General features: G+C 41.1%; 1 protein-coding gene and 1 pseudogene across 2 annotated transcripts in view; one reads left to right on the forward strand and one right to left on the reverse strand.

Moving 5' to 3' along the window:
• Pibf1 (progesterone immunomodulatory binding factor 1) overlaps positions 1-27,973 on the forward strand; it is a 173,980-nt gene that overhangs the window by 114,399 nt on the left and 31,608 nt on the right. For both annotated transcript variants that reach the window (XM_021650185.2, XM_021650184.2), the window contains exons 14-15: positions 6,496-6,598; positions 21,517-21,647. In XM_021650185.2, coding sequence (XP_021505860.1) covers positions 6,496-6,598; positions 21,517-21,647 — 234 coding nt within the window. The remainder of the gene's footprint in view (positions 1-6,495; positions 6,599-21,516; positions 21,648-27,973) is intronic.
• On the reverse strand, positions 20,049-21,034 carry LOC110556438 (glyceraldehyde-3-phosphate dehydrogenase-like; annotated as a pseudogene).

The raw sequence follows: 27,973 nt of genomic DNA on the forward strand, positions 1-27,973 counted from the left end.
AAATTTAAAGTCACATATAGAAAGTGACACACAGCCATAAGTGGAGCGTAGAAAGTGACACACAGCCATAAGTGCAGCGTAGAGAGTGACCCACAGCCATAAGTGCAGCGTAGAGAGTGACCCACAGCCGTAAGTGCAGCGTAGAGTGACCCACAGCCGTAAGTGCAGCGTAGAGAGTGACCCACAGCCATAAGTGCAGCGTAGAGAGTGACACACAGCCATAAGTGCAGCGTAGAGAGTGACCCACAGCCGTAAGTGCAGCGTAGAGAGTGACACACAGCCATAAGTGCAGCGTAGAGAGTGACACACAGCCATAAGTGCAGCGTAGAGAGTGACACACAGCCATAAGTGCAGCGTAGAGAGTGACACACAGCCGTAAGTGCAGCGTAGAGAGTGACACACAGCCGTAAGTGCAGCGTAGAGTGACCCACAGCCATAAGTGCAGCGTAGAGAGTGACCCACAGCCATAAGTGCAGCGTAGAGAGTGACCCACAGCCGTAAGTGCAGCGTAGAGTGACCCACAGCCATAAGTGCAGCGTAGAGTGACCCACAGCCATAAGTGCAGCGTAGAGAGTGACACACAGCCGTAAGTGCAGCGTAGAGAGTGACCCACAGCCATAAGTGCAGCGTAGAGAGTGACACACAGCCGTAAGTGCAGCGTAGAGAGTGACACACAGCCGTAAGTGCAGCGTAGAGAGTGACCCACAGCCGTAAGTGCAGCGTAGAGAGTGACACACAGCCATAAGTGCAGCGTAGAGAGTGACCCACAGCCGTAAGTGCAGCGTAGAGAGTGACACACAGCGCTTTCCTAGTGAAGCCATTCAGTGGCAGCTTACAAGAAGGTATATTAAAAATTCAAAGGCGCTTACTTCTTGGCCGCTGTGTAGCTCTTTCATACATAATTTGATTTAAAAGTTTGTATCTTCAACATCCAATATTAAATATTTTATGTTAATATTTAATTGATTATAATATTTATTTTCTTTTAAAAACTGGGTAAATTGATGGTAATTCCATTTTTCAAAATAACCAATGAGAAACTTATATAGACAAATTAATTTCCTTTAATTTTTTGGACATTAAGCAATTTTAGTAGTTTTTTTTTCTTACATTCGATCATGAATATCTCCTATATATGAATATTCTTCAAAATATACTAAGTGGGGGAATGAGGGTAACAGCTGGAATGGAAAGGTTCAGAGGACATGAGAAAGGGCAGAGGAGAGGTGAGGTGAGAACAAAGGACAGCGGTACCATGGATAACATGCGGAAATCTATTACTTTTTATAGTAACTTTAAAACTGAGCTTCAAAATAATTTTCAGTAGCTACCTAAAACTTTGATTTTTGGGCTCTCTGTTTGAGTGTCATGCTGTTGTCAATAAGTGATAAAGCCCATGAAAAAATAATAATTTCCTCTTGCGACCAAAAGAATATTTTAAAAATTAAATTGAAAAAATGTATAAAGATCACTACACAGTGTTTGGCATGAGGCCCAGAGAATGTCAGTTAATATGTTCTTAAGTCAACTGCATAGTTAGAAAAACCAGGTTTCCAAAACTTCTCCCTAGACACCAAATGAAATAATTCAATTTTTGTTTTAAATTTTTAATGAAGCCTTTTAAAATCCATGAAACATGGACATTTGCTTTTTTTTTTTAAATGAGTTCATTTCTGGAGGCACTCCAGTGCCGATTTCCTGTGCGTTGGTAGCAGCAGCTTTGTGTTCCACGTTTGAAAAAGAACTGACGTTTCTGATCACCATGTAAGAATACAGTAAGTGACCCACACTGACCCACACTTTGAGGTTTCATACTTGATAAACGGTAGCAGAACTTCTCAAAACTTTTTCTGGTACCTAATTGTATAAAGCCAAAAAGGGCTTATGTAACTGAAGTAGATTAAAATAAAATTAACCCCTTGGCAAGACAGAACTTGAAAACCTGAAGTAATGTTTCGGTTTGAGTAGCAACTATTTGAAAATAGCCAACAAGATTTTCTCGTGCGCACTGTCCCGTGCTTCTACGCTGCAGGATGGTCCCCACACACTCTGTTGTCTTACCGTGCGCCTCCTTGTTTCCGCTGATGCCGATGCTGGAGGCATCTTTAGAACATTTTTAATTTGTGAAATTTGCTGCCTACTGTATTTTTTAAACATCTTTTTGCGCTTTTTTTTAAATTCTACTTCATGTGTCTGAGAGTTTTGCCTGCACATATGTGTATACTCTACATGTGCTTGGTGCCTGTGATGATGTGAAGAGGTGTGGGATCCCCTGGAACTAGTTACATTCTAGGGCATCCCACACCCAAGCAGTAATACCTTTCTTTTGCTTTAAAACGATTCTTTCTCAAAATGCCTTAGTTGAAACCAGGGACATTCTTATTAGGATACTAACCCTGTCTTAACACTAAAATGCTGGCATAGAATTTCTTGATTCAGTGCTTATGCCATATGATGTTTTTCACTTTGTCACCATATCTGCATAAGAGCCTTATGCTAAAAACAAATTACCCAAACCAAATGAGCAGTATAATGTACTTCACTGGCTGTGGCCAAGTCGCTATCATCTTCATTATGTTGTTAAACGGGTGGCTGTTGCAGCTCATTATTTCTAGTATCTCTAATCTCTTAACAGAAAAAAACAAAATTTTATTTGCATAAAAATTTCTTCTCATCTGCACTTCTATAATTGAATTTGACTGTGTTCGTTGTTTTGTAATCAATATTATACAAATATTATCAATACTTCAGCATACGTTTTTTGAGAAATTGTTGCTTAGAAACGACCCTAAAGGGTAAATTCTGTGAGAGACAAAGATATAGAAAACTACACCCAAAATATATATATGAAGGGTTAAAAAGAAGATGAAAGTATGATTGATAATAATCAAGTTTTTTAATTTTTATTTATTATTATCATTTATTTGATTTATTCACTTTATATCCTGACTGTGGCCCCCTCCCTCGTCTCCTCCCAATCCCACCCTCTTCTCCCCTTATTCCTCCCCCATTGTTCCACTGATAGGGAATGTCCTCCTCCCTTTCTATTTGACCCTAGCCTATCAGGTCTCATCAGGACTAGCTGCATTGTCTTCCTCTGTGGCCTGGCAAGGCTGCAACCCCCAGGGGAAGGTGATCAGAGAGCCTGTCACTGAGTTCATGCCAGAATAAAGGTTTTTTAATTAAACAAAGTGGACCTAGTAATCCAAAATACAGTTTACAGATATAATTAAAAGTATTTAAAACCAACATATTTAATCCCAAATCAACATTAAGATATTTCATTGGAGCCAGGCTTAGTGGCACTCCAGTGTAATCCCAGTACTCAGGAGACAGAAGCAGGGAGGCCAGCCTAGTCTACAGAGCAGCCAGGGCTACACAGAGAGAAACCCTGTCAAGAAAGATAAGAGAGAGAGAGAGAGAGAGAGAGAGAGAGAGAGAGAGAGAGAGAGAGGAAGGAAGGAAGGAAGGAAGGAAGGAAGGAAGGAAGGAAGGAAGGAAGGAAGGAAGGAAGGAAGGAAGGGAGGCAGGGAGGGAGGGAGGGAGGGAGGGAGGGAGGGAGGGAGGGAGGAAGGAAGGAAGGAAGGAAGGAAGGAAAAAGAAGGAAAACCCAAAGCTATACATTTGTAGTATTGACTCACGAAGAAAACTTGATGTTTTGGAGTTTTTTTGTTTTTGTTTTTCTGGGTGGTGAGGTTTTATAACCTGAATTTATTGTTTTCTGTGCAAAACTATGGCAAATTCCATTGCTATACATAAAGTATGGGTTTTAGAGTAAAAAATAAATAAATAAAATGTAAACTATAAATTCCTTTAAAACCCATGAAGAAGAAAGTGGTTTAGAAGTTCCCTAAAGAGGAGTGGAGGGGTCAAGAGACATCTATTAGAGATTGGGAAAAGGCAGAGGCCCACTGTTACACGGTAGTGAGATTGCTCTCATGTTGTGCTGTAGTAAGATTTGCACAACTCCAGCCACACTTTAAATTGCTGCTTGTTGTATTAGGTGCACTGTATTATGTATCTTAGTACCTAATGTTTTGGTTTTTTTTTAAATGACTGTCAAAAAAAATGAAGACTGCTTCTTTCTCACCTTTATCTTCAGCAGATTGGCAAATGCCATGCTGGATCCAACAGTATTAGATGTAGCTGTACTGTTGATCACTCTATAAACATTTATCAGAAGTGCCATTTTTTTTAACTTGGATGAGCAGTTCTTACATATAAATGTGTTGGGTAGTATTTAGCAGAGTCTTATGTGCTCTCATACGCTACATCAACTCCTTTGTCTTTGGTTGGGAAATGTGCATACAATAGGCTCATTCTGTTCTGTATGGTTATTTGGTGGAAATTTAAAAAAAAAAACTATCATTGTAAAAAAAATCTATACATTTGGATTCCATGAATTCTGCACTCATAGGTTAACTTGAAGGGTGAAGTAATATATAATATAGAACATGAAAATACAGAGTAGATCGTGAGAACAACATAATTTCTCAGCATTAGTACTTCAAAGAATTGTTTTCTTTGAATGATTGCAATTATTTAAATAGATGAGCACTTTTTCTTTTTTTTTACTCTTTTTTTTTTATTAATTACACTTTATTTACTTTGTATCCCCCCTGTAGTTCTCTCCCTCCTCCCCTCCCAATCCTTTCCTTCCTCCTCCCACTCCACGCATACCCCTCCCCAAGTCCACTGGAAAGGGAGGTCTTCTTTTCCTTCCTTCTGATCCTAGTCTGTTAGGTCTCATCAGGAGTGGCTGCATTGTCTTCCTCTGTGGCCTGGTAAGGCTGCTCCCCCCTCAGGGGGAGGTGATCAAAGAACAGGCCAATCAGTTCATGTCAGAGACAGTCCCTGTTCCCATTGCTATAGAACCCACTAGGAGACTGAACTGCCATGGGCGACATTTGTGCAGGGGTTCTAGGTTATCTCCACGCATGCTACTTGGTTGGACTATCATTCTCAGGGAAGACCCATATGCCCAGATTTTTTGGATCTGTTGCTCTCCTTGTGGAGCTCCTGTCTCCTGCAGGTCTTACTAACTCCCCATTTCTTTCATAAGATTCCATGCAATCTCAAAGGTTGGCCATAAGTCTCAGCATCTGCTTTGATAGTCTGCAGGGCAGAGCCTTTCAGAGGACCTCTGTGGCAGGCTCCTAACTTGTTCCCTGTTTTCTCCTTCTTCTGATGTCCATCCTCTTTGCCTTTCTGGATGGGGATTGAGCATTTTAGCCAGAGTTCTCCCTCTTGATTAGTTTCTTTAGGTGTATAAATTTTAGTAGATTTATCCTATATTATATGTCTCTATGAGTGAGTATATACCGTGTGTGTCTTTCTGCTTCTGGGATAGCTCACTCAGGATGATCTTTTCCAGTTCCCACCATTCACCTGCAAATTTCATGATTTCCTTGTTTTTCATTGCTGAGTAGTATTCCATTGTGTAGATGTACCATACTTTCTGTATTCATTCCTCAGCTGAGGGGCATCTGGGTTGTTTCCAGCTTCTGGCTATTACAAATAAAGCTGCTACAAACATGGTTGTGCAAATATCCTTATTGTGTACTTGAGCCTCTTTTGGATATATGCCTAGAAGTGGTATGGCTGGATCTTAAGGAAGAGCTATTCCTAATTGTCTGAGAAAGCTCCAGATTGAAAATGAATGTGAGCTGAGCACAAATACCCAGGCCTCTAATCCTAGCACTCAGGGAGGCAGAGGCAATTTGATCTGTGTGAGTTTGAGGCCAGCCTGGTCTACAAAACAAGTCCAGGACAGCCAAGACTACACAGAGAAACCCTGTCTCAAGAAAAAAAAAAAAAGTGATGGACTGAAGGACACAGTGGTATATGCCTGGAATCCTAGCACTTGGGCTAATGGGAGGGGATCATAAATTGAGCCCAGCCTAGGATACAGCCTGAGACCCTGCCAAGAGAGGGGGTGTAAATCATTGGAAGGAAGGGAAGTTCTTTCAGTATAGACTCTTTGCCTGTACTATGGTCATTTTTTACATTTTACACATCTCTTCCACCTCTACTTGGAATAGGCAACCTGTTTGGTTATGTTTTGTATTATAAAAATCATTATATTTGCTTGTGTAAACACTTGTCAAAACTTAAAGCTAATTGTATGTAATATTCAACTAATTTCCTGGCTGATCTGTAATTTGGAACCTTTTGTTAAAATGAGAAAGCTATAAATGGCTGTCTTTTTCTGTCAAGTTGGTGGTATAATGTATTCTACTTGATAAGAAGGTTCCATGAGCACAGGTATATAACAGTTATCATATGGAAATGTTAGGCTTGTTACTTTCAGGGTTCTGAGTTGATGACATATTGCTCTTCTAATGTTTTTCACTTTGTATTATCATATTTTTCTGTTAATATGTATGTCGTATTAGGAAATGATGAGTCCATTTCCAGCACACAAGTAACTATTGAGTGTTTAGGTAGCATTCTTTTTTTGTATGCGTGAATGCTTTTCATCTTTTTTTTACCTAGTGTCCATTTGGCAAGAAGAGTTCTTCAGTTAGAAAAACAAAATTCATTAATTTTAAAAGATCTGGACCGTCAGAAAGACCAAGTAAGACAGCTCTCACAAGAGGTGAGTAGGTGAACCAGAAGATGGGAGGCAGCGGGAGCATGGGGCTCAGTTAGTGTGCATTCTTCTTTAATGCCTGTAGTTGGCTGAGCAGTCTGAAAAGAAGCTGCTTGCAGAGCCGTCTGACCTGAAGCTCATTGGATGTCAGACTTTAGGAAACTCACTGAATGTTGAGGCTGGGAAACAGTAGATAGCAAAGCAGAGCAGAAGGGAGACTGAATGGGTAGAATGAGGAAGTATAAGTGAGGCTAGATACATCGCTTTAGCTTCTGAGAGTATCAGCTGTCAAAACAAGCTTGGCAGATTTTGTTGATATTAAGTTTCTTACTGACAACTCCTTTTTAAGGATTTGAATTCTTTTTTTTTTTTTCTGTTTAACTAAAAGAAAGACACCTAGCCTTTTTTTATTATTTTTTTATTATTTTCTAAAGAAAAAAATTTCATACAATATATCTTGATCATGTTTTCCCCTCCCCCCCAGTTCCTTCCAGATCATCACCACCCTACTCACGCAATCTTACATGATTTTTTTGCCCATCTCTCTCTTAAAAAAAAAAAAAAAAAAAAGACAAAAATGTCAAAACAAATCAAAATGAAACAAATGGTTCACAAAAATGCCATTGAGTGTGTTTTGTGTTGGCCAGCCGCCACTAGCATGGGGCCTGCACCGAGTGGGGTGTGATTGGTGTGCGCACAGTGAGACCCCGTTAGAGAGGACTGTTTTCTTCCTGCCGGTCCTGTCAGTTCCACACAATGTCTTGTTAGTTAGTGCTGGAAGCATGTCTTAGTGTTCCCATTGCTGTGAGGAAACACCATGACAAAAGCAAGTTGGGAAGGAAATTTTGGCTTACATTTCTGTATTGCTGTTCATCATCTAAGCAAGTCAGGACAGGAACTCAAACTGGGTAGGAACCTGGCAGCAGGAGCAGATGCAGGCACCATGGAGGACAGCTGTTTACTGGCTTGCTCCTCATGGCTTTCTCAGTCTGCTTTCCTATAGAACCCAGAACCACCAGCCCAGGCTTGGCCCCACCCACAATGGACTGGGACCTCCTGTATTAATCACTAATTCAAACTTGCCTACAGCCTGATCTTATGGAGGCATTTTCTCAATTGCCGTTCCCTCCTCACAGATGACTCTAGCTTGTGTCAGATTGGCAGAAATAAATAAGTAAATAAATCTAGCCAGACACCCCATGCTCACGTTCCTCTTTCAGTGTTAAGACTTCCTCTGGCGGGAACCTGTGCAGGTCTTGGGCACGCTGCTACAGTCTCTGAGTGATATGTGCATCATTCCTGTTGTATCTGGAAGACTGGGGTCCTTGAAGTCATCTAACACCTGGCTCTTAGAAACCTAACCTCGCTTTGTTTGGTAGCTTGTTCCATTAATTTATGTACTTTACTTCTCAGCTTCCTCTTCCTCTTCTCCTCCCATTCCCTTCCTCTCACTTCCCCTAAGCCCAACTCTCCCACCCTTTCTCCCCAGAGTAGAGTCCTCAACTGTATATCAGCCAGCCTTGGCATATCAATATTCAGTAGGAGTAGGCTTGTGTTCTCCTATTGAGGCAAGACACAACAGCCCAGTTAAGGGAGAGGGATCCAGAGGCAGGCAACAGAGTCAGAGACAGCCCCTGCTCCAGTTGTTAGGGGTCTGACATGAAGAACAAGCTGGACATCCCTTCCGTATGTGTAGGGGGCTTCAGTACGTCTCATGAATGCTCTGTGGTTGGAGGTTGGTCTCTGTGAGCCCCTTTGGACCCTGACCAGTTGATTCTGAATGTTTTCTTGTGGTGTCCTTGACCTCTCTAGCTCCTTCAATCCTTCATCCCCCTCTTCCGTAATATTCCTCCAGCTCAGCCAGGTACAGTGGAGCATACCTGTAATCCCAGCACTCAGGGAGGCAGAGTCAGGCAGATCTCTGTGAGTTCGAGGCCAGCCTGGTCTACAGAGCAAGTTCCAAGAGAGCCATGACTAAACAGAGAAACCCTGTCTTAAAAAAAAAATCCCCCGGCTCCCCATAATGTTTGGCTGTGGGTCTCTGCATCTGTTTCCATCAGTTGCTGGTGAAGCCTCTCAGAGGACAGTTATATTAGACTACTGTCTGTAAGTAGAGAAGAATTTTACTAGTAGTGTTGAGGTGGGCTCTCTCTCATGGCATGGGACTCAAGGTGGGGCAGTCATTGGTTGGCCATTTTTTCAATTTCTGTTTCATCTTTATTCCTACACATCTTGTAGGCAGGACAGACTTTGGTTTGAAGGTGTTGTGGGTGGGTTGGAGTCCCCATCCCTCCATTAACAGTCTTGCCTGGTTACAGGAGGTAGCCATCTCAAGTTTCATATCCCCTGTTGCTAGGGGTCTTAACTAGGGTCAGCCTCACAGATTCCTGGGGGTTTCTCTTGTCCTAGATTTCTGGCTCATCCCAGAGCTGCCCACCACCAGTTTCAGTTATGTCTCCCAATTCTGTCTCCCTCAGTCCTCCCCAAACCTGATTCCCCCTGTTCCCTTTCCCACTCCCTCTCCCACCCAGTTCCTCCATCCTTCCACCTCCAATGTCTATTTTATTTCCCCTTCTGAATGAGATTATGTCTGTACCCTATTTTCTAATTGGGTTATTTGATTGTTGGGCTCTAATTTCTGCACAGGAGACAACTTCCTGAACAGAACAACAACAGTTCAACAATTAATAATTGGGACCTCATGAAAAAAAAAAAAAAGCTTCGTAAGGCAAGGGACACTATTAAAGACAAAATGGCAGCCAACAGAATGGGAAAAGATCTTCACCTGCTTGCTTGCTTTTTTTCTTTTTTTTTTTTGTTTTTGTTTTTGTTTTGTTTTTTAGAGACAAAGTTTCTCAATGTAGTCTTGGTGGTCCTTGACTCACTTTGTAGATAAGGCTGAAGCCCCCCTGCCTCTGCCTCCCTGAGTGCTGAGATTACAGGCCACCCCCCACGCCCAGCTTCTAATTTAGAATTTCAGCCCTCCCCCATTGATCACTAGTTGAGAAAATGCCTTACAGCCAGATCTCATGGAGGCATTTCCTCAGCTGAGGCGCCTTCCTCTGCGATGACTCTAGCTTGTGTCAGGTTGACACAAAACCAGCCAGTACACAGACCTTTAGCAAATAATTGACTGCAAATGCATTCTCCCAGATTTCGTACTGTCTTGCATCCTCTTGTGACTGTTTCTTGATGTATGATTTTTTTTTGTATTTTGATAAAGTCTAATTTATCACTTCATGTTTCCTGATTTGTCAATAGTTTTAATTCCCAGGTACAACTCACATATCATAAAATTAATCATTGTAAAGTAAATCATCTTATATTCATTCAGATTATGGTGCAATCACTTCTATCTAGTTTTAAGACATTTTTATGACTATGTAATAAAACCTATACTCATTATGCCATAATTTCCCCTTCTCCTCACCCCCCAGCCCAGTCTCTGACAGCCATCAGTCTATTTGCAGTCTGTTTACTTTTCTACATACAGGATCTGAACTTTTGTATCTGGTTTCTCTTACTGAGTATAAATAATATTCTATTATATGTATTTATACACTTACATAGGTTGCTCATTCACTCAGTAGTAAACATTCAGGCTCTTCCTACCTTTCTGCTTTTGTGAGTTATACTTCAGGAACAATAAAATGTTTGAATCTGATTTTCAGTTCGGTGGAAATGGGGTTGCTGGGCTCAATTTTGTTTCTGGAAAATGTTTTGCTTAGGTAAAATTTGAAGTTAGCTGGGCCTGACACTTCAGGCCTATAGATTGACTACTCAAGAAAAGATTGTAAAGTAAAGGCCACTTGAGTTACAGAGAGAGGGTAAGGCCAGTCTCAGCAACTTAGCAAGACTTTGTCTAGGAAATACAAAGAAGTAAAGAGAAGACTGGGAATACTACTCAGGGATAGAGCATGTTCCTAATGTGTGCAGACCCCCAAGTTCAGTTCCTATCCAGGAGACAGGGAGAAGGGAGGTAAGGAAGGAGGGAAGAGTGAAGGGGTGGGGTTGCTTTGTGTTTTCGTTTTTTTTTTCTTGGTTGGTTGGTTGGTTGGTTGGTTGGTTGGTTGGTTGGTTGGTTGGTTGGTTTTTTGAGACAGGCTTTTCCTGTGTTGTCCCTGGCTGTCCTGGAACTCACTCTGTAGACCAGGCTGGCCTTGAACTCAGAGATTCACCTGCCTCTTCCTCCTGAATGCTAAAATTAAAGGTTTGTGCCACCACTGCCCAGTGAAGCTGTGTTTGTGTGTCTCTCTCTTACAAAATTTTTATGCTTTGGAAGGTGTTTTACGGTCTCCAGTTTACACTGTTTCTGCCGAATGCATGGTCTCGTGCTTTGTATTTGATGCTGTTGATTATTTTGCTTCTGAGGTCTGCTTGCTGTCTCTTATGAGCAGACTGCCATGAACCTAAAATGATGCTGTATAACCTTACCTCCAGAATTATCCCTGATTGGCTAAATAAAAGCCTTACACCTGGGAAGAACAAAGTGAGGTGGACCTGGCCAAGGGTCCAGGGCTTGGGGGGAAGGAGGATCAAGGGGAGGGCAAGAGACGGGTACAAGAGAGGAGGAGAAGGAGAGCGCCATGGGTTAATAAAGAAAAGCCGTGTGGCAAGGAGAAATTTACTCTGAGGATTAGCATGGCTGTAGAGAAGCGGCCCCATAGAAAGCATGTGAAATTATTCATATTACTTGGGATGGGAAGTAGTCGAGATAGGAATGATTGGAGCAAATGACATGGGATATGGGACTGGGAGATAACAAGGTAGTTTATGGAGTTAATGTCTGCCCCAGACCCGGGTGAAATAAGGCTTAGTGAAGATCTGTCAGGTGTCTGTGTCTTTTAATGTTATGGAAGCAGGTAAATAATTAACTGCTGTAATAATTATTATATTAATTAATAGTAAAGTATTAATAACAAATTTTCTACAATAGCCAAAAGCCTGTTCTCCAAAACTTTGACCCTCACGAGGATGTGATTGTCTCTCACTATGATGTATTCTCCTGACCTTTTTTCCTCACTAGACCATGTTTCTTTATCGGCTTTGAACACTGTCTTTTTTCATTGACCTGAGACAGTTTGGTGATGGGTGTGCTGTAGTTCATTGCTATGCTTGGGTTTGGCTAGACTGATTACATTTGAGTTCAGCAAATTTACTTTTATTCCCCCCCCCCCCAATTCTCTGTTTCTTTTGGGAATGCCCTCTCTCCCTCTTTCTTCTTCTTCTTCTTCTTTTTTTTTTTTTTTTTTTTTTTCTTTCAAGACAGGCTTTCTCTGTATAGCACTGGCTGTCCTGGAACTTTCTCTGTAGACCAGGCTGGCCTCAAATTTAGAGTCCTGAGAGGCCTACCTCTGCCTCCTAGTGCTGGGATTAAAGGCACATGCCACCACCACCAGGACAATCAGGACAATTTTATGTAATTTCTCTTGTATCAGTCTAATGTTTGTTCTTACACATACAAACTGCCGTTAATCTTACCTAGTGTGTTCAACTCGCACATCAGCTTACAGTTCTGAAGTCCAATTTGCCCCTTTATGTAAGTCCCTAACTATAATTCTCAAACAAACTATTTTGGGGATGATAGTTTTTTCACTGCTTGTTTGAGACACATTCCCTTTTTCATTGTCCACTGCTGCATATGCAAGGCAGGCTGGCCCTCACGTTTTCAGGGAGGCTCCTGTCTCTACCTCCTGTCTTGCCACAGGGAACTGGGTTCCAGATACATGCTACTGCTCCCAGCTTTTGTGTGTTCTGGGCACTTGAGCTCAGATATTCATATTTGAATGGTAAGCATACTGAGCCACCTTTGCAGCCTAATGTTTGGTGAAATTGTGGGGGCAGAACAAGGTCTCTGTGTTAATAATAATTGTGGATATATATTATAAAACATTGGTCTAAGTCCAAATATTAGCAAAATAAAGCATAAATTCTGTGATGGGTTATTTATATAGGAAACTACTCTCTGTTCAATTTTGCTGTCAATGTGAAAACAACAAAAACTGCTCTAAAAAGTACAGTCAAGGCCAGGCATGGCAGCGCACGCCTTTGATCTCAGCACTTGGGAGGCAGAGGCAGACTGATCTCCGAGTTCAAGAACAGCCTAGTCTACAGAGTTTCAGGCCAGCCAAGGTTACACAGAGAAACCCTGTCTCAGGGGGGAAAAAAAGAGAGTAAAAAAAAGTACAGCCAAGCCAAGCTTAATGAGGTGGTGTACCTGCAGTCCCACCTATACATGACATTGAAGCGAAGGATCATTGGGGCCAACCTAGAGCAACATTACAAGGTCCTATCTTTTACAAGGAGATAGCTAGGTGTAGTGGCTCATGACTGTAATCCTAGCACTTGGGAGATAGAAGCAAAAGACTCATCCTGTGCTGTTTGGCAAGTTTGAGGCCAGTTTGGGCTTCTGTGAGATGCTGCCTCTAAAAAGAAAAACATAAATGGTATAAAATTTATTGAGAAGGGATTTGGGGAGAGATGCCAAATTGATTTTGAAGAATACAAGTAGGGGGAAGAAAAGGTTAAGGCTGCTACCAGGAAGGTAAAAGCAGGAGAACCACAAATTCAAAGCAGTCTAGGTAAGACTGTCCAAGAAAATAAGAAAGAAAAGTATATAGAAGCAGGGAGATAAGGAAAACAAGAGACAAGAAGAGAGGAAAATAAAGAGGAGGATGGGACAGGGATGCAGTGACTCACCTTCTGGGAAGACAATTTCTGTCACTTGTGATTTTGACAACTCTGGCTCCTACTTCCTCCCAATATATCTGGAAAGCAACTTTCCCAGAAAGAAAGTCTAACTGACCATCTTAACAACATGAACAGAACTTACGAATTTCTCCTGGGAAGGGCTTTGGGAGCTAATTTTCTGTCTGAGTGTATTTCGTGTGGTTCTTCATCCTCCTAGAATTGGCATTCACGATGTCATGTAACTAGATCTGAGTGCTTTATTAAATTGGTGATTCATGGCAAGTTCTGAAGAAGAATTTGTGAAATGAAGAGGGTGTTGGGACAACAGAATTCACAGGAACTGTGACACAGCACCAGAACCAGCTTCATTAACTACAGTGACTTTGTCGCTTGTGTTTTGAGGCTGTTTGCTGTGGAGCCTTATAAAAAGTAGCATTTGCTTTAATAGTGACAAACAGACTTGAGCATGGGGCTCAGTGGGAGAGTACTTGCTTCACATGCAGTGATTGCTATTTTTGATCCCTAGCACCTCATAAACTGTCTACCTATAATCCCAGCACTTGTGGGTGGTGGCAAAAGCAGGAGGAGTCCCAGGGCAGCCTCAGCTACATCTTGAGTTTGAGGCCAGCCTGAGTTACCCTGCCTTAAAATAATAGTTAGTTAAAATAAACATGGATGTCTCTTCCATGTGAATGATTAATGTGCTGTAAGGACAAAATATCCCCATTACTGAAGTAGCAGGTCTGTATCAAACCTTGTGAAATGTTCTAACCAAGAAGTCTTCAAGCCGATATGAACAATCCTAGTTCTTGATGCTGAGACAGGAAAACAATGTGTTCAAAGATGGTCTGCCAATATGTAGCAAGACAATTGTCTCTAAATAAATAAGCAAAGACAATAGAAATGCCAAAAAGATATTTTGGTTATGGTTCATTCTTGAAAAATATAAGTATGCTAAGAGCCATTTGAAAAAACTATGGGGCTGACGAGAGAGCTTAGCAGCTAAGAGCACTGAATGCTCTTCCAGTGGACCTGGATTCAATTCCCAGCACCCACTGGCAGCTCACAACTGTCTGTAACTCCAGGATCTGACATCTTTACACAGACATACATGTGTGAAGCAGGCAAAACACCAATGCATATAAGTAAAAAATAAACTATTTTTAAAAAGAGAAACATGAAAATCATCCATGCACTCATGTCCAAATCTGAAATTGCTATACAATTGAGCCATTTAAAATTTAATTTTTTAGCTGGGCATTGTGGAGCATACCTTTAATCCCAGTAGAGATAGTCAGATCTCTTGAGTTCAAGGCCAGCTTGGTCTACAGAGTGAGTTCCAAGACAGCTAAGGCTACACAGAGAAACCCTGTCTCAATAGATAGATAGATAGATAGATAGATAGATAGATAGATAGATAGATAGATAGATGAATTTGGGGGAGCTAGGGAGATGGAGAGCACTTTTTGTAGGTTCAGTTCCCAGGACCCAAATAGTAGTTCACAACTACCTACAGTTTCAGGGGCCCTAAAAGCCTCTTCTCACCTCTGCAGATACCAAGCATGCATTTACATACATACATACATACATACGGGCAAAATAGCTCTACTATATATATTGTATATGATATATATTATATTATAATATTATATATATAGTAAGTCTTAATATATAAGAAATCGTTTTTAAACATTTTAGACTCCATGCATGAATTTCTCAGGAGTAGCTTTGAAAGAGAAGGACATTTCTACCAGTCAAAGTTGAAGTTCTCCTCTCAGCTCTTCCAGGCCTTTAAATCCCATTGCAACTGTCATTTGGACTCCACAAGGCACAGTATCGTAACTACTCTGCTCCTCCTGGAGTTTCTGCGCTGATTGACCCTCTTCAGGCGCTCAGCAAGTGCTAACGTTCACTAATGCTCTGTGTGGTCTTGCTGCCAAAAGCATCCAGCAGGTGCTTCTTAGCGCGTGTGGCATTTTACAGTCCAATGGGTATTCTGTAAAGACTTACCAGAAGAAAAGGAGAGAAGTCTTTTGACCTTATGAAAATGTGCTGAAATTTTCCTAAGGAAACATGTTCTTTTTACAGCAGGTTAGAAACATGGCAAATTCATGTTGTTGACTATGGGCCATGCAACCCCATGTTCTTAATTTTCATATGTGTCCCACTTCCCTGCTCATATTGGAGATAACATCAGCTTCCCAAAACTGTTTATGTCACGAGACCCCAATTTTACTATAGCTGCACCATCTGGGCTGATTTCCACAAAACCCCTTTACTTGAGAGGTTTAGAGTATCTTCTCTACTCTCATTTCAAATACATTTACTACATTAATATTATACTCTTTCTCCATCAGTTCCCCCCTTTCCTCGTCATCACTGATAACTTCCTAATCACCAATGTTCTCAGTGCCAATCAAGTTTGATATACCTCAGAGAGACGTTATAGATATTTCAGAAACTATTTCACTTTGCCCTACAAAGAGGCCATTACAACTTTGGCTGTAACACCGATGGCTCTTTACTCGGCTTAGCTGCTATCCATCGTGTGTGTGTGTGTGTGTGTGTGTGTGTCTGTGTTTCTGTGTGTCTGTGTGTGTGAAGCACCTTTACCTTTTTCCTTACTGAGCCTTCTTCTTCTACCTCTTAAATGGAGTTGGTCCTCTCATGTCGGCCCTTTGCTTTATTCTCCTACTTCAACAGTGATGTTAAAACATCAGTAAAGTGTGCTCTCACTTATAATCTCAGGATTTGGGAGACTAAGGCAGGCAGATCACTCTGAGCTCAAGACAAGCATGTCTAAGTTATAAGTTCCAGGCCACCTAGGGTATGGTGTGAAACCCATTGTGAAATAAATAAATCAACATCAGGGAGTATAGAAAGCTTCCAAGGTTCTTGTTTAATATGCAGGTTCTTATTTACTAGACATAGTCTTGCCCTCAGAGATTGTGATCAAGGAGGTACAGAATGAAGCCTACGAATCTTTATTTTTAGTAAGTCCTAATAAACATGATACAGGACCACACTTTGCATGGAGAATTTTTTACAGTCTTGTATACTCCAGAAAAGATATAAAGACTGTGCTGGTTATGGTATGAGCCCATTTCTGAAATAAATAAACAAACATTAATTAAATACTTTACCATCTTCCTCTTCTGACTTTCATACCAACATTCTGAGACTTGGAGCTAGACTATGCCTTGTAGTGCAGACCTACAACCCAGCGCTTGAGAAGTAGAGCAGGAACATGGAAAATTCAAGGTTAACCTGGGCTATGCATAGAGACTGTCTCAAAAAAAATTTTTTTAAGTATCAAGACCAGAAGCATGGCTCCTGATCAGTTAGCACACACTTGCTTTTGATTATTCAAGTACAGGAAACCTTGTAGAAATGTTGGTGGACAGCTGCTGTGCTCAACCCCAGTTGTTGCCTCACCTCTACAAGACTGTCCACACTGCCCCATCCCATCTAGAGGTCCACCCTCTAGACCTGCCTACTGCCCAGCAACCAGCACACCTGACACAACACAGTCATCTTTTCTCCCAGATGCTCACAACTCATTCTTAAACTTCTTGGAGATGATGCTGTCATTAATACACAAAATGTAACTGGCTTTAATGAGGGGAATACTCAATTCAGCGTATAAGGTGGTTTGCCCACAAATAGTTGGTTGAAGCAGCCTAAAGCACGTGCATGACTGATAGCTGTGCCTTCTCCAGATCTGGAGGTTTATCAGTGTCAGGGCCTTACCAAATTTTGATTTAGTCTGGTCAGGATGAGACTCACTTTTTTTGTAACATTTTCCCAAGGGATTGAGAGCACAGCCTAATGTTGAACGTCAAGTAGACGTTTCATATTCGTAGCATTACTGAAAGATTAAGCAAGGATGTGTAATTCACGACGACATACATCAGATGTATGTAAGTCCACGTACTAGAAAACAGTACATTTCATCCCAGACCAGAAAGGGCCTCATTTCCAGAAGTTCTTGTGAAAAGGAGACTGGGGGGCGGGAGGGAATGTAAGAAAAAACACATAGACCAGGTGGTGATGGCACACACCTTTGATCCCAGCACTTGGGAGACAGAGGCAGATGGATCTTTTTGAGTTTGAAGCCAGCCTGGTCTACATAGTGAGTTCTGGGTCAGGTAGGGCTATATAGAGAGACCTTGTCAATAAATAAATAAGTGAGTGAATGAGTGAAAGAAGGAAGATAAGGAAAGACAACAAAATGTGGTCACCTTTATATTTTATAAATCTTAAGAGAGAAATGTAATTTTAGATTATATCCAAATATAACTTAAATTAGTATTTGAATGCAAGATATATTTCAGTCAGGTACTATTTTCCTCTGAATCATATGTACAAATGTTTGAAACAAAGAGGGAATAGCAACTCCATAAACTGTTGTGTCATGGCTTTAATCATGAGTCATGTATTGTATAGTACCTTAGTCATCAGTTACTAACGCCTTCCTATAAGGAAAAGATTAGTAACAACAGGCAGCAAGAGATTAGGAAACTTTTTCAGTACTATAACTAGAAGACGGCTTTTAAAACCATATTGGGGAGAAAATTAACCAGAAGAACTAAATTCTCTTCAGTTAACTTTCTCAGAAGTAAAAAGTAATCACCACTGTTATTACCAGCTGTGTTCTTTTGCCCCTGGAGAATGAATAGAGATAGGGATGAAGAGGAGGGGTCATATCTCAGTGCTAGAGCACCTGGCAGGTGCTACATTCAAAGCCCTAGAGACCTGGGGTGGGGTGGTAAAAACAGCCTACACAAGTTATAAAGAAATAGTCCTTAAAACAGGAACATTATAGTTTTCATGACGTGAGGAAGTCCTGGCATGTATACTTGATACCTTACAAGTGAGGCTTTTGGCTCATTTTACTGTTTTAAATCAAATACTTACAGTTGCTGTTGTGAAGAAAAAAAAATAGCTAAAATGTATTGGATGGCAGCTTTTATATTCTTTGTGCATTGAAACTAGATTGGTAAGTTTTGGACTGCTCATTCTAGACCGGAAGCTTACTAGTTTGTAAATGCTCCTCCTGCCCTCACCTTTGCCCCATGCACCTCTCAAACACGGGTAGAGGACTGCACTTTGAAACACGGAGAAACTTGCCAGTGGAGGATTTTTAGCCAGGGTCAGTTCTGTGAAAACAAAGTCAAGGCAATTGTTTGATATAATTGACTAAAGAAACTGGTTATACAGGTTAGAAGAACTCAGTTCAGCTGCATATTTGAATGTTTCTAAAACAACTTAATAGAGTAAGATTCCAGTGACATCACAATGGATTTTAAAGAATGAATATCAGAGCAAAAGACAAACACACCAAAACCCTAGCTGGGGGGCGGGAGGGAGTTATCCTTCCAAGAATTTTTCTTTTCAAAAGGCTCATGCTTTTTCTTTTATTCCGGGCTCCTGTCTACTGCCTTGATGTGTTCATTATTTCCACCTTCCACAGTTAACACCCCATCACCATCTCATTGCACCCTCTCCCCTGGTGTCCTAGTCACTTACTGTTTCTTGGGTTTTAAATGTTTGTAATGTGGCGTGTGTGTGTGTGTGTGTGTGTGTGTGTGTGTGTGTGTGTGTGTGCTCATGTGTGCTTGTGTATGCTTGCTTGGACAAACATGCTATAGCACAGATGAGGAGTTCAGAGAACACATTTGAAATTGGTTCCTTTTCTACCATTTCATGGAGTAACAATATGGCATCTAGGTCACAGGCCTTTCTTTGCTAGGGTCTTTACTGGCTGTGCCATCGCACTGGCCCACTTAATGGTTGGTTGGTTGGTTGGTTGGTTGGTTGGTTGGTTGGTTGGTTGGCTGATATGTTGGTTTTGCTAAGATTGGATCTCACTACGTGGCTCTGTAGCTCTGGTTGTCCTGGAACTCACTATGTTAGACCAGTCTGGCCTTGAACTCACAGAGATCCACCTACCTCTGTTTTGTGAGTTATTGGGATTAAAAGTGGGGGGGGGACATTACACCCAGATTCTATTACTGTTTTCATAAAATTAGTAGAATCCTCCCCCCCAACAAATTGAATACTAAAGTAAATTGTATGTAGAGCTTAAATTTTATAAGTATGTGGATTTTAAAATGGACTTAAGAAAAGAAAATGTAAGCAGGTGTGGTGGTTTTATGCCTACAATACCCCACTTAAGAAGCCGAAGCGAAACCATGACTCGCTCTTGAAAAACAGAAATAGTCCAGCTAATTCCTTGAGTTTGGAACATACCTTAGTGGTTACAGTGTCTGGTTGACATGTATGTGACCCTAGGTCCCCAGCACTGAAATAAAAGATAAGTATAATGGTTCTGAAACCTGTGAAAATAGTTAATGCCATTGAATTGTTCACTTAAAAATGGTTTAATTGGGCTTTGCATGGTAGTATACACCATTAGACCCAGCACACACACAGATTTTTAAAATCTTTTAATTATATAAAATAATTTAGGTACGTAAATTATAAATTTTAAAAACTAAAGGTAATATGAATAAAAATTATGGTTGTTATACATATTATATACTTACTTATTTTTTGTTTTTTTATGGGGAGGGGTGCAGTGAGCTTTATTGATGGTATTCAAGAGAGTAGAGCTCCCTGGGCCCCTCCCTTATTCTGGGGGTCTGGGATGGAAGCTGTGAGGGAAATGCTCAGTGTCAGAGACTGAGTTGGGACAGGGACTCCTCAGCAACTGAAGCTTTCTCTCGCTCTCATGTCCTTGCTGGGGTGGATGGTTCAGGGCTTCTTACTCTTTGGAGGCCATGTAGGCCATGAGGTCCACCATCCTGTTGCTGTAGCAGTATTTATTGACATACCAGGAAATTAGCTTTACAAAGTTGTCATTGAGGGCAATGCCAGCCCCAGCATCAAAGATGGAAGAGTGGGGAGTCACTGTTGAAATCACAGGAGACAACTCTAGTCCTCGGCTTAGTCCAGGATGCCCAATAGTGGTGCCTCGGATGCCTGCTTCGCCACCTTCTTGCTGCCATCATACTTGAAAGGTTTCTCCAGTCAGCATGTCCAATCCACATCAGACACGTTGGGGGTAGAAACACAGAAGGCCATGCCAGTGAGCTTTCCGTTCAGCTCTGGGATGACCTTGCGCACAGCCTTGACACCACCAGTCAAGGGATGCAGGGATGATATTCTGGGCAGCCCCACAGCCATCATGCCACAGCTTTCCAGAGGGGCCATCCACAGTCTTCTGGGTAGCAGTGATGGCATGGGCTGTGGTCATGAGTCCTTCCACGAAGCCAATGGTATCATGGGTAACCTTGGCCAGGGGGCTAAGCAGTTGGTGTTGCAGGAAGCATTGCTGACAATCTTGAGTGAGTTGTCATACCTTTCATGGTTCACATCCATCAAAATCATGGGAGCATCGGGGGAGGGGACAGAGATGGTGACCCTGTTGGCCCCACCCCTCAAGCGGGCCCCGACCTTCTCCATGGTGGTGAAGGCACCAGTAGACTCCACAACATACTCGGCACCAGCATAGCCCCATTTGATGTTAGTGGGATCTCTCTCCTGGAAGATGGTGATGGGCTTGCCATTGATGACAGGCTTCCCTTCCTCAGCAGTGACTGTGCCATTGAACTTGCCATGGGTAGAGTCGTACTGGAACATGTAGACCATGTAGTTGAGGTCGATGAAGGGGTCACTGATGGCCACAAGCTCCACTTTAACCAGGCGTCCAGTACGGCCGAGTCCGTTCACTCCAGCCTTCACCATCGTGTCCAGGGAAAGGCCGGCACTGCACGAAGAGATGCAGCTGTCTCTGGACTGGGGAGATGCAGAGAGCCTATTGTTTGGGTTTTTGAGACCAGGTTTCTATGTGTAGCCTTGGCTGTCCTGGAACTTGCTTTGTAGACCAGGCTGGCCTGGAACACAGAGATCCCCACCTGCCTCTGCCTCCTGAGTGCTGGCATTAAACGTGTGTGCCACCACACCCAGCTGCTTAGTCAGTTTTGTAAACCTCTAAATGTCTACACATTTATTTAGCCTTGCAGAATAAACTCTTGATGTGCAGAAGAGTTGAGTGCACTCTGGACTGTGGTATGTAACTCAGTGCAGGCCTGAGATCCTGTGTTCATTCGGTCCCCAGTGCCAAAAACAGTCATGTCAAGAGGTTAAAGTGCTATTCTAGAGCATTTCAGATGGTTTCAGTTTGTTGTCAAGTTTTCTGCAGTTTAATAATGAAATGTGTGTTTCTTTAGCTTGACAGAGCCAATTCACTGCTAAATCAGACTCAGCAGCCCTACAGATACCTCATAGAGTCTGTGCAACAGAGAGATCTCAAGATTGATTCCCTGATGAAGTGTACAGCTCAACTTGAGAAAGATGTCAGGTAAACCATTTACACCTCTTCTGTTCGAATAGCAAAGGCATTGTTAATATGCTGCAATAGATTGATGTGGATTCTACATTCTAAATTTAATTATGAATATAGTCTTTAATTTTAATTATGAATATAGATTCAAACTTAAAGGAGCTGTGTCACTGGGAAAAGGCCTTCTGTGCACGCTCGTGTGAGGACCTGAGTTCAGACCTCCAGAACCCACAGGAAGCCAGACTCAGCAGTGCACGTGTGTAGTCCCAGTGCTTCTAAAGCAAGATGGGGATAGAGACAGGAGGACCCAGGAGCTAACAGACCAGGTATCATGGCAGAAGCAACAGGAAAAAAAAAAAAAACAACCTTTTTTAACAAGGTGGATAGCAATGACCAGCTCTTGCCATCCCTCCTCCTCCATATGCTATATGGCATGCTTATACCTGTACTCACATGTTATCATCATGTTAGGTGTTTGTAGTTCACCTTGTGATCAGAAGTCTTAGCATGGAAATAATTCTATATTCACTAGCAAAACACTGCTCGTACTACAGGACATAAGAGCCAGCTTGTGGGCTGGAGAGATGGCTCAGAGGTTAAGAGCACTGGCTGCTCTTCCAAAGGTCCTGAGTTCAATTCCCAGCAACCACTTGGTGGCTCACAACCATCTACAGTGAGATCTGGTGCCCTCTTCTGGTGTGCAGGCACACCATGCCAGCAGAACACTGCCTGCATTTACATAATAAAGAAATACATCAAATTAAAGAAAGGAAAAAAAAAAAGAGCCAGCTTGTTCTTATCTTCCTAGATTCTTTGCTGAGATGTGGGGCAGCCAGAAGGGAAGGATATGCAGATATCATTTGTAGAGTCAAAGTGGCCTTTAAGCAGGTCAAGTTTACACATTTACTTAGATTTATGTTGACTTTGCCAAGAACATTCTGAGCTTATCTGCCTCCAACCCTTTACATGAAGTAACCCGAGAATTACTTCAGTATAAGTAGATAACTTTTTGACACCTTTGTTTAAAACTGGTTCTATGTTGTTAAAAAGAAAAAGTTATGCAAAAGATTTGTTTTGTTTATTAGTCACTCACATTTTTTTTCTTCCTTTCTCCTTTTTTTTTTTTTTTTTTCATGATGGTTTCATGATGTAGCCCTAACTGTGGAATAGCTATGTAGATCAGGATGGCCCAAAGTGAGAGATCTACCTGCCTCTGCCTCTGAGGTGCTGGGATTAAAAGTCATTCACATTCTTTAACCTATTCATTTAGAAGTCTGGAGGGCGTGTGTTCATGCACAAGTTCGTGCATGCATGCTTGTTTGAGTTTTTCATACTTGGGAGCAAGCACCCTTTCCTGCTGAGCGATGCCCCCGTCCCAGACTGGGTTTCTCTGTGTAGCCTTGGCTGTCATGGACTCCCTTTGTAGACCATGCTGGCTTTGAACTCAGAGATTTGTCTTCCTCTGCCTCCCTGAGTGCTGGGATTACAGGCATGTGCTACCAGGCCCAACTCTACTGAGCCCTCTTGCTGGCACACAGTTTTAGTTTTTTAAACAGAAAAAAAAAAATGATGCTACACATTGAGAACAAGATTGTGACCCATAAGTGGTTGATTATTTAGCTTAGTTATTACATTTAAGATTGATATTAAAATTTTAGTTTTCTCGGGTATAAGTGTTGTGGTGCACGCTTCCAATCCCAACACAGCAGAGACAGGTGGATCTCTATGAGTTCCAGGCCCAGTGTGGTTTACAAAGTGAGTCCAGGAGAGCCAAGGCTACATACCCTGTCTTATAAAACTATAAAACAATAATAATAATTTAGTTTTCTAAATAGTCATTAAACCTCCATAAATATGAAACTAGAGAAATTAGAAAACAGGTTTCCTAAGATGTACAACCAAAAAAAATTAAACTGTTCCTGCTTAATTCTGAAGTATGTGTTCCTTCAATACAAATCTTTCATCTCTTGGTATTCCTAACACACCAAAATAATTGTTTCAGGACTTTATTTGTGGTCTTAATTTTTTGGTGATTTGATAAAATAAAGTCACATATATACAGTAAACATCAAAGTAAAAAGTTTATTTCAAAATTATTGTAAAGTTTAAAGTATTTCTTATATATAATAAATTGATTCAATTAATTAATTGATTTCACTGTCAGTATGTATTCTAAACAACAAAAATTATGTCTTTCATCATCTACTAAGCATCTAGTTATTTTAGGGAAACTGAAGAAGAGACTTCAGATGGAACATTTTCTTATTCTGTTATTTATTATAGTTGAAATTTTTATATTATATTGTTTTACCTTTATAAGCTTGGAAAAAGTATATAAAAACCTAGAGAGGGCATGGTGGCACATATTGTTAGTCCCCGTACTTGAGAGGTAGAGGCAGGTGGATCACTGTGAGTGCTGTTTTATAAAGTGAGTCTAGGACAGCCAAGGCTACTCAGAGAAACCCCATCTTGAAAAACAAAAACTAGAGAAATATACCTCTTACGTTTGCCTTGAAATGATTTTATTTATTTATATATTTATCTATCTATCTATCTATGTTATCTTTTTTTTTTTTTTTTTTTTTTTTGAGACAGGGTTTTTCTGTATAATCTTGGCTCTCCTGGACTCATAGACCAGGCTGGCTTCCAGAGATCCATCTGCCTCTCCCTCCCAGAGTGCTGGGATTACAGGCGTGTGCCATAGTTCCCAGCTATATTTATTTATTTACTTGTTTGTGTGGTTACTGGTTTTTTTGAGTCAGGGTTACACTGCGTAGCCCTAGCTGTCTTGGAATCACTCTGTAGACCAGGTTGGCCTCGAACTCACAGAGATCAGCCTGCTTCAGCCTCCCAAGTACAAGTATTAAAGGCATGTACCACCACACCCAGCTAAAGTAATTTTTAAATACTTGCTCTGCTAAGAATTAAAGTGTCTGGAAATGTTCAATGTGGAAAAATAATAATTAGCTGTTAGAAAAGATGACGTAGATAAATTCACCCCTTGAAGAAGTAAGCAGCTTGTCCTCTGAGGGCATATAGTTTGGCAGAGAAACCAAAATTTCTGTCTACCAAAAAACCAATATGTCTCTCTACGTGGTGTTTCTTTGTTTTCAGCCATTATGTTATACTGCCTCCCTATGTTCTGCCCTGGATAATGGATAATTTCTCTCTCAAGAATAAAACTAAGAAAGAGAGGGGAAATGGAGTAGGATATTTATTAAAAGTAAGGCTTTGAGTTGACAATAAGACATATATATAAGGTGATATTTTTCTCTCATTTAAAATATTCCATAAAAAACAAACAAACAAGAAAGAGTCAGAGCCTGCTGGAGCGGCTGCGGGTGGCTTGGTAGCTGAGAGTGGGTACCACGAGCAAGGTACCACAGGGTAGCTCCCAGCTGCCTGTCCTCCCGCTCTAGGGTTCCTGCAGTCTCCTCTCGGCTCTGCAGGAACCTGCACGCTCATGTGCACATGCTCACACAGATTCACAGATTCACACATACACGTAATTAAAGCATAATGAAAGTCAGCTCTCCTTTTAAAAAGCTGGGGAGACATCATGCTGACTCTATAAATAGTTACAGGAACTATAATCCTGCCCAGGGCTTCTTGTTGAATTGGGGCAAATTAGTAAAGTTCTCCACGTATTATCTTGTCAAACTTTCTGTAAAAAGAAAAAATTTCCAAATCTGCACTACCCAGTACGATAGCCACTTACCACGTTACTGAGAATCAAATTTCTTAGTTCCATTAATTAAATTTTTATGTTAATTGTCACAGTGGCTAATGGCAGTGGTATTGAAATATATATGATCAGCTTCTTCATCTGTGAATATGGTGTTAATATACCTAATTCACATGGTTGTTCTGAAGATTAAGATATAATTTTTATACTACATATAGCATAGTATCTAAACATTATAATTATAGTAACATTTCCATTATTGGCTTTCATCTAACTCTTGACAATCCTCTGTGTTGATAATTATCTTAAAATGAGAAATAACGTTTCTCAGAATGTTTGATTTGAACAAAAAATGTAATTATAGCAACAGTAATCATAAAAGCTAAGTCAATCATGGAATTAGCTACAGATACATTTTTAAGGCAGGGTCTCACTGTAGAGCCCTGGCTGTCCTGGAACCCGGTACCTAAACCAGATTGTTCTTGAGCTCATAGGTCCACCTGCCTTTGCTTCCTGATGCTGGGCAGATTACCGAAATAGTGTTTCATAAATTCATAATATATTTTAACAGATTCTGAACGAGTATCTGATGGGATATGATAACTTGCTTCCAAATGAAGCAACTACCAACTGTTGTGAAAAATCAGAACAGTGTAATTGTGGCATCATAGTTCTGTTTCCATACATGAATGGATGATAAGGTGTGAGAGATGGCTTAGAGGGGAAGAATACTTGATGTACAAACACGAAGAGTTGAGTTCAGATCCTAGCAACAGCTAAGAGAGTTAGGTGCGGTTAGTGCGCCTGTAATCACTGTGCCACGGGATGCAGAAGGGGGGGACCACCGGCCTCAGGGGCTCCCAGCCTTGCCCCAGGTTCAGGAGGAGACCACCCAGGGGAATACAGCAGAAGGAGAGAGGAGAAAGCCTAATGTCTTCCTGTGGCTTCCACATAGGCATGTCCAGTGGCCCAGATAGCACACACACTCACGCCCACAGCAAATTAATGAATAAGAAGTTTGAGTTCACAGTCATCCTCAGCTGTGTAGGAGTTTTGAGGCCAGCCTGGGCTACATGGGACCTTGTCTTAACCAAGTAAATCCATTATTTTCTTTGAAAATTAAGCAATACTATTATCCCACCCTTAACCCTTACAAGTTTAAATGCTTATACAGTTTATTCAGGCAAGCATTCTACCACTGAGCCACACCGCCAGACCTATTATACAGTGTGCTTAGTGTCCAGAAAGGAGAGAGTGGGTGCGTACTGAAATTAGATCATCAGAAGCATGGCGGAAAGCTCAAATTAAGATTTTGCTAGTAACTTCTTTGAATTCCCCTGTCATTAAAGTAGTAGTCTATTCTAAAAGTAGCATGTTAACTTTCCACCACACCACAAGAGACAGTGGGTCTGGAAAACACAATGTGAGCTCTGCTTTGGATCTGAGGGGAGCTTGAAAAGAAAAAGATTAGCGTAAGCTTTCTTTGCCTGCGGTCAGTTCTCAGTTTATTCTTAACTAGGAGTTAGAGAAGAAAAGACTACATTGTCAATGCCTCTTACAAGCCTGAACCACAGTATATTGATCCAGGAAGTTAAGGTACAATATATCAGGAATGTTTTCATACAGCAGGTGAAACAGAGCCATAAACATGAATTTCTAAGTAATAATTAACAGTGAATTGAACAATTATGGGTGTAATATACCGTTCAAGATAGATGTGCTCATAAGGAGATTTGTTTTGAGCTTTATGAGTCATACACATGGAAGCTTTATGTTTTTAAAAGCAAGTTTCCATTGTTATAAACTATGTCTTATGAAAACTAAATTTCTACATACTATCAGGACAGTGAATTTAATAGTCATTGCGTGAAGTTTTAGAAATGCTCGTGTTAAAGATAGTGTCCCTTGTGGCTTAAATATGTTGTAGCATGTATTGCCCCAGATCCTCCAGTCACGGGAACATGGTCTGAAGTGTCCATGTTGCGTGTGAGAAACTGCTATCTTTCCGATGCAACACAGTGCTCTGTGTCATCCCACACAGCTTGGATTCCATAGTGGATGGCTGTTTTGCTATTTAATTGTGGAACACTTGCCTTATTCTTGAGAACGTAAATACTATAGACCAAGCCTTTCTAGAAAATATCCGGTCAGAATCCTTTAATTACTTCAACTGTCCACCCCATTGCGCTGTGTATTTTATTTAATGAGCTTGTTACTGTTTGGGACAGAAAAGGAGTGTATGTATTTGTATGTGTGTATGTTTGTATGTGTGTGTGCATATGTATATGTGTGTGTGTGTGCGTGCGCACACACTGCACATGAACAAATGTGTAAGCACTGAGTTTGTGTGTACTTCCATACGAAAGTAAACACTCCTTGAAAAGACCTAGTTCTGTTCACCAGACTTTACATTCATTTTGAGGAATGTGTATCATCAGATAAACTATAAATAGCTTTGAATTTGAGCATTTCAGAAACATCTGATGCTTACCACACCTTAGAGCCTGGCGGACCATGGCACTCTGTCCTGTACACCATTTTGCTCTTTTTAACTGCTCGGCTTAGGAGGATCTCTGGCGCCTACCTCTGCATGTCAGTTTGTTTTTCTGCCGCGCTGCCTTTATTGGCATTTAATTATTGTTTTCCTCTGATGCCTGTT

This window comes from Meriones unguiculatus, chromosome 9, assembly GCF_030254825.1.
Source record: "Meriones unguiculatus strain TT.TT164.6M chromosome 9, Bangor_MerUng_6.1, whole genome shotgun sequence".
NCBI lineage: Eukaryota > Metazoa > Chordata > Mammalia > Rodentia > Muridae > Meriones > Meriones unguiculatus.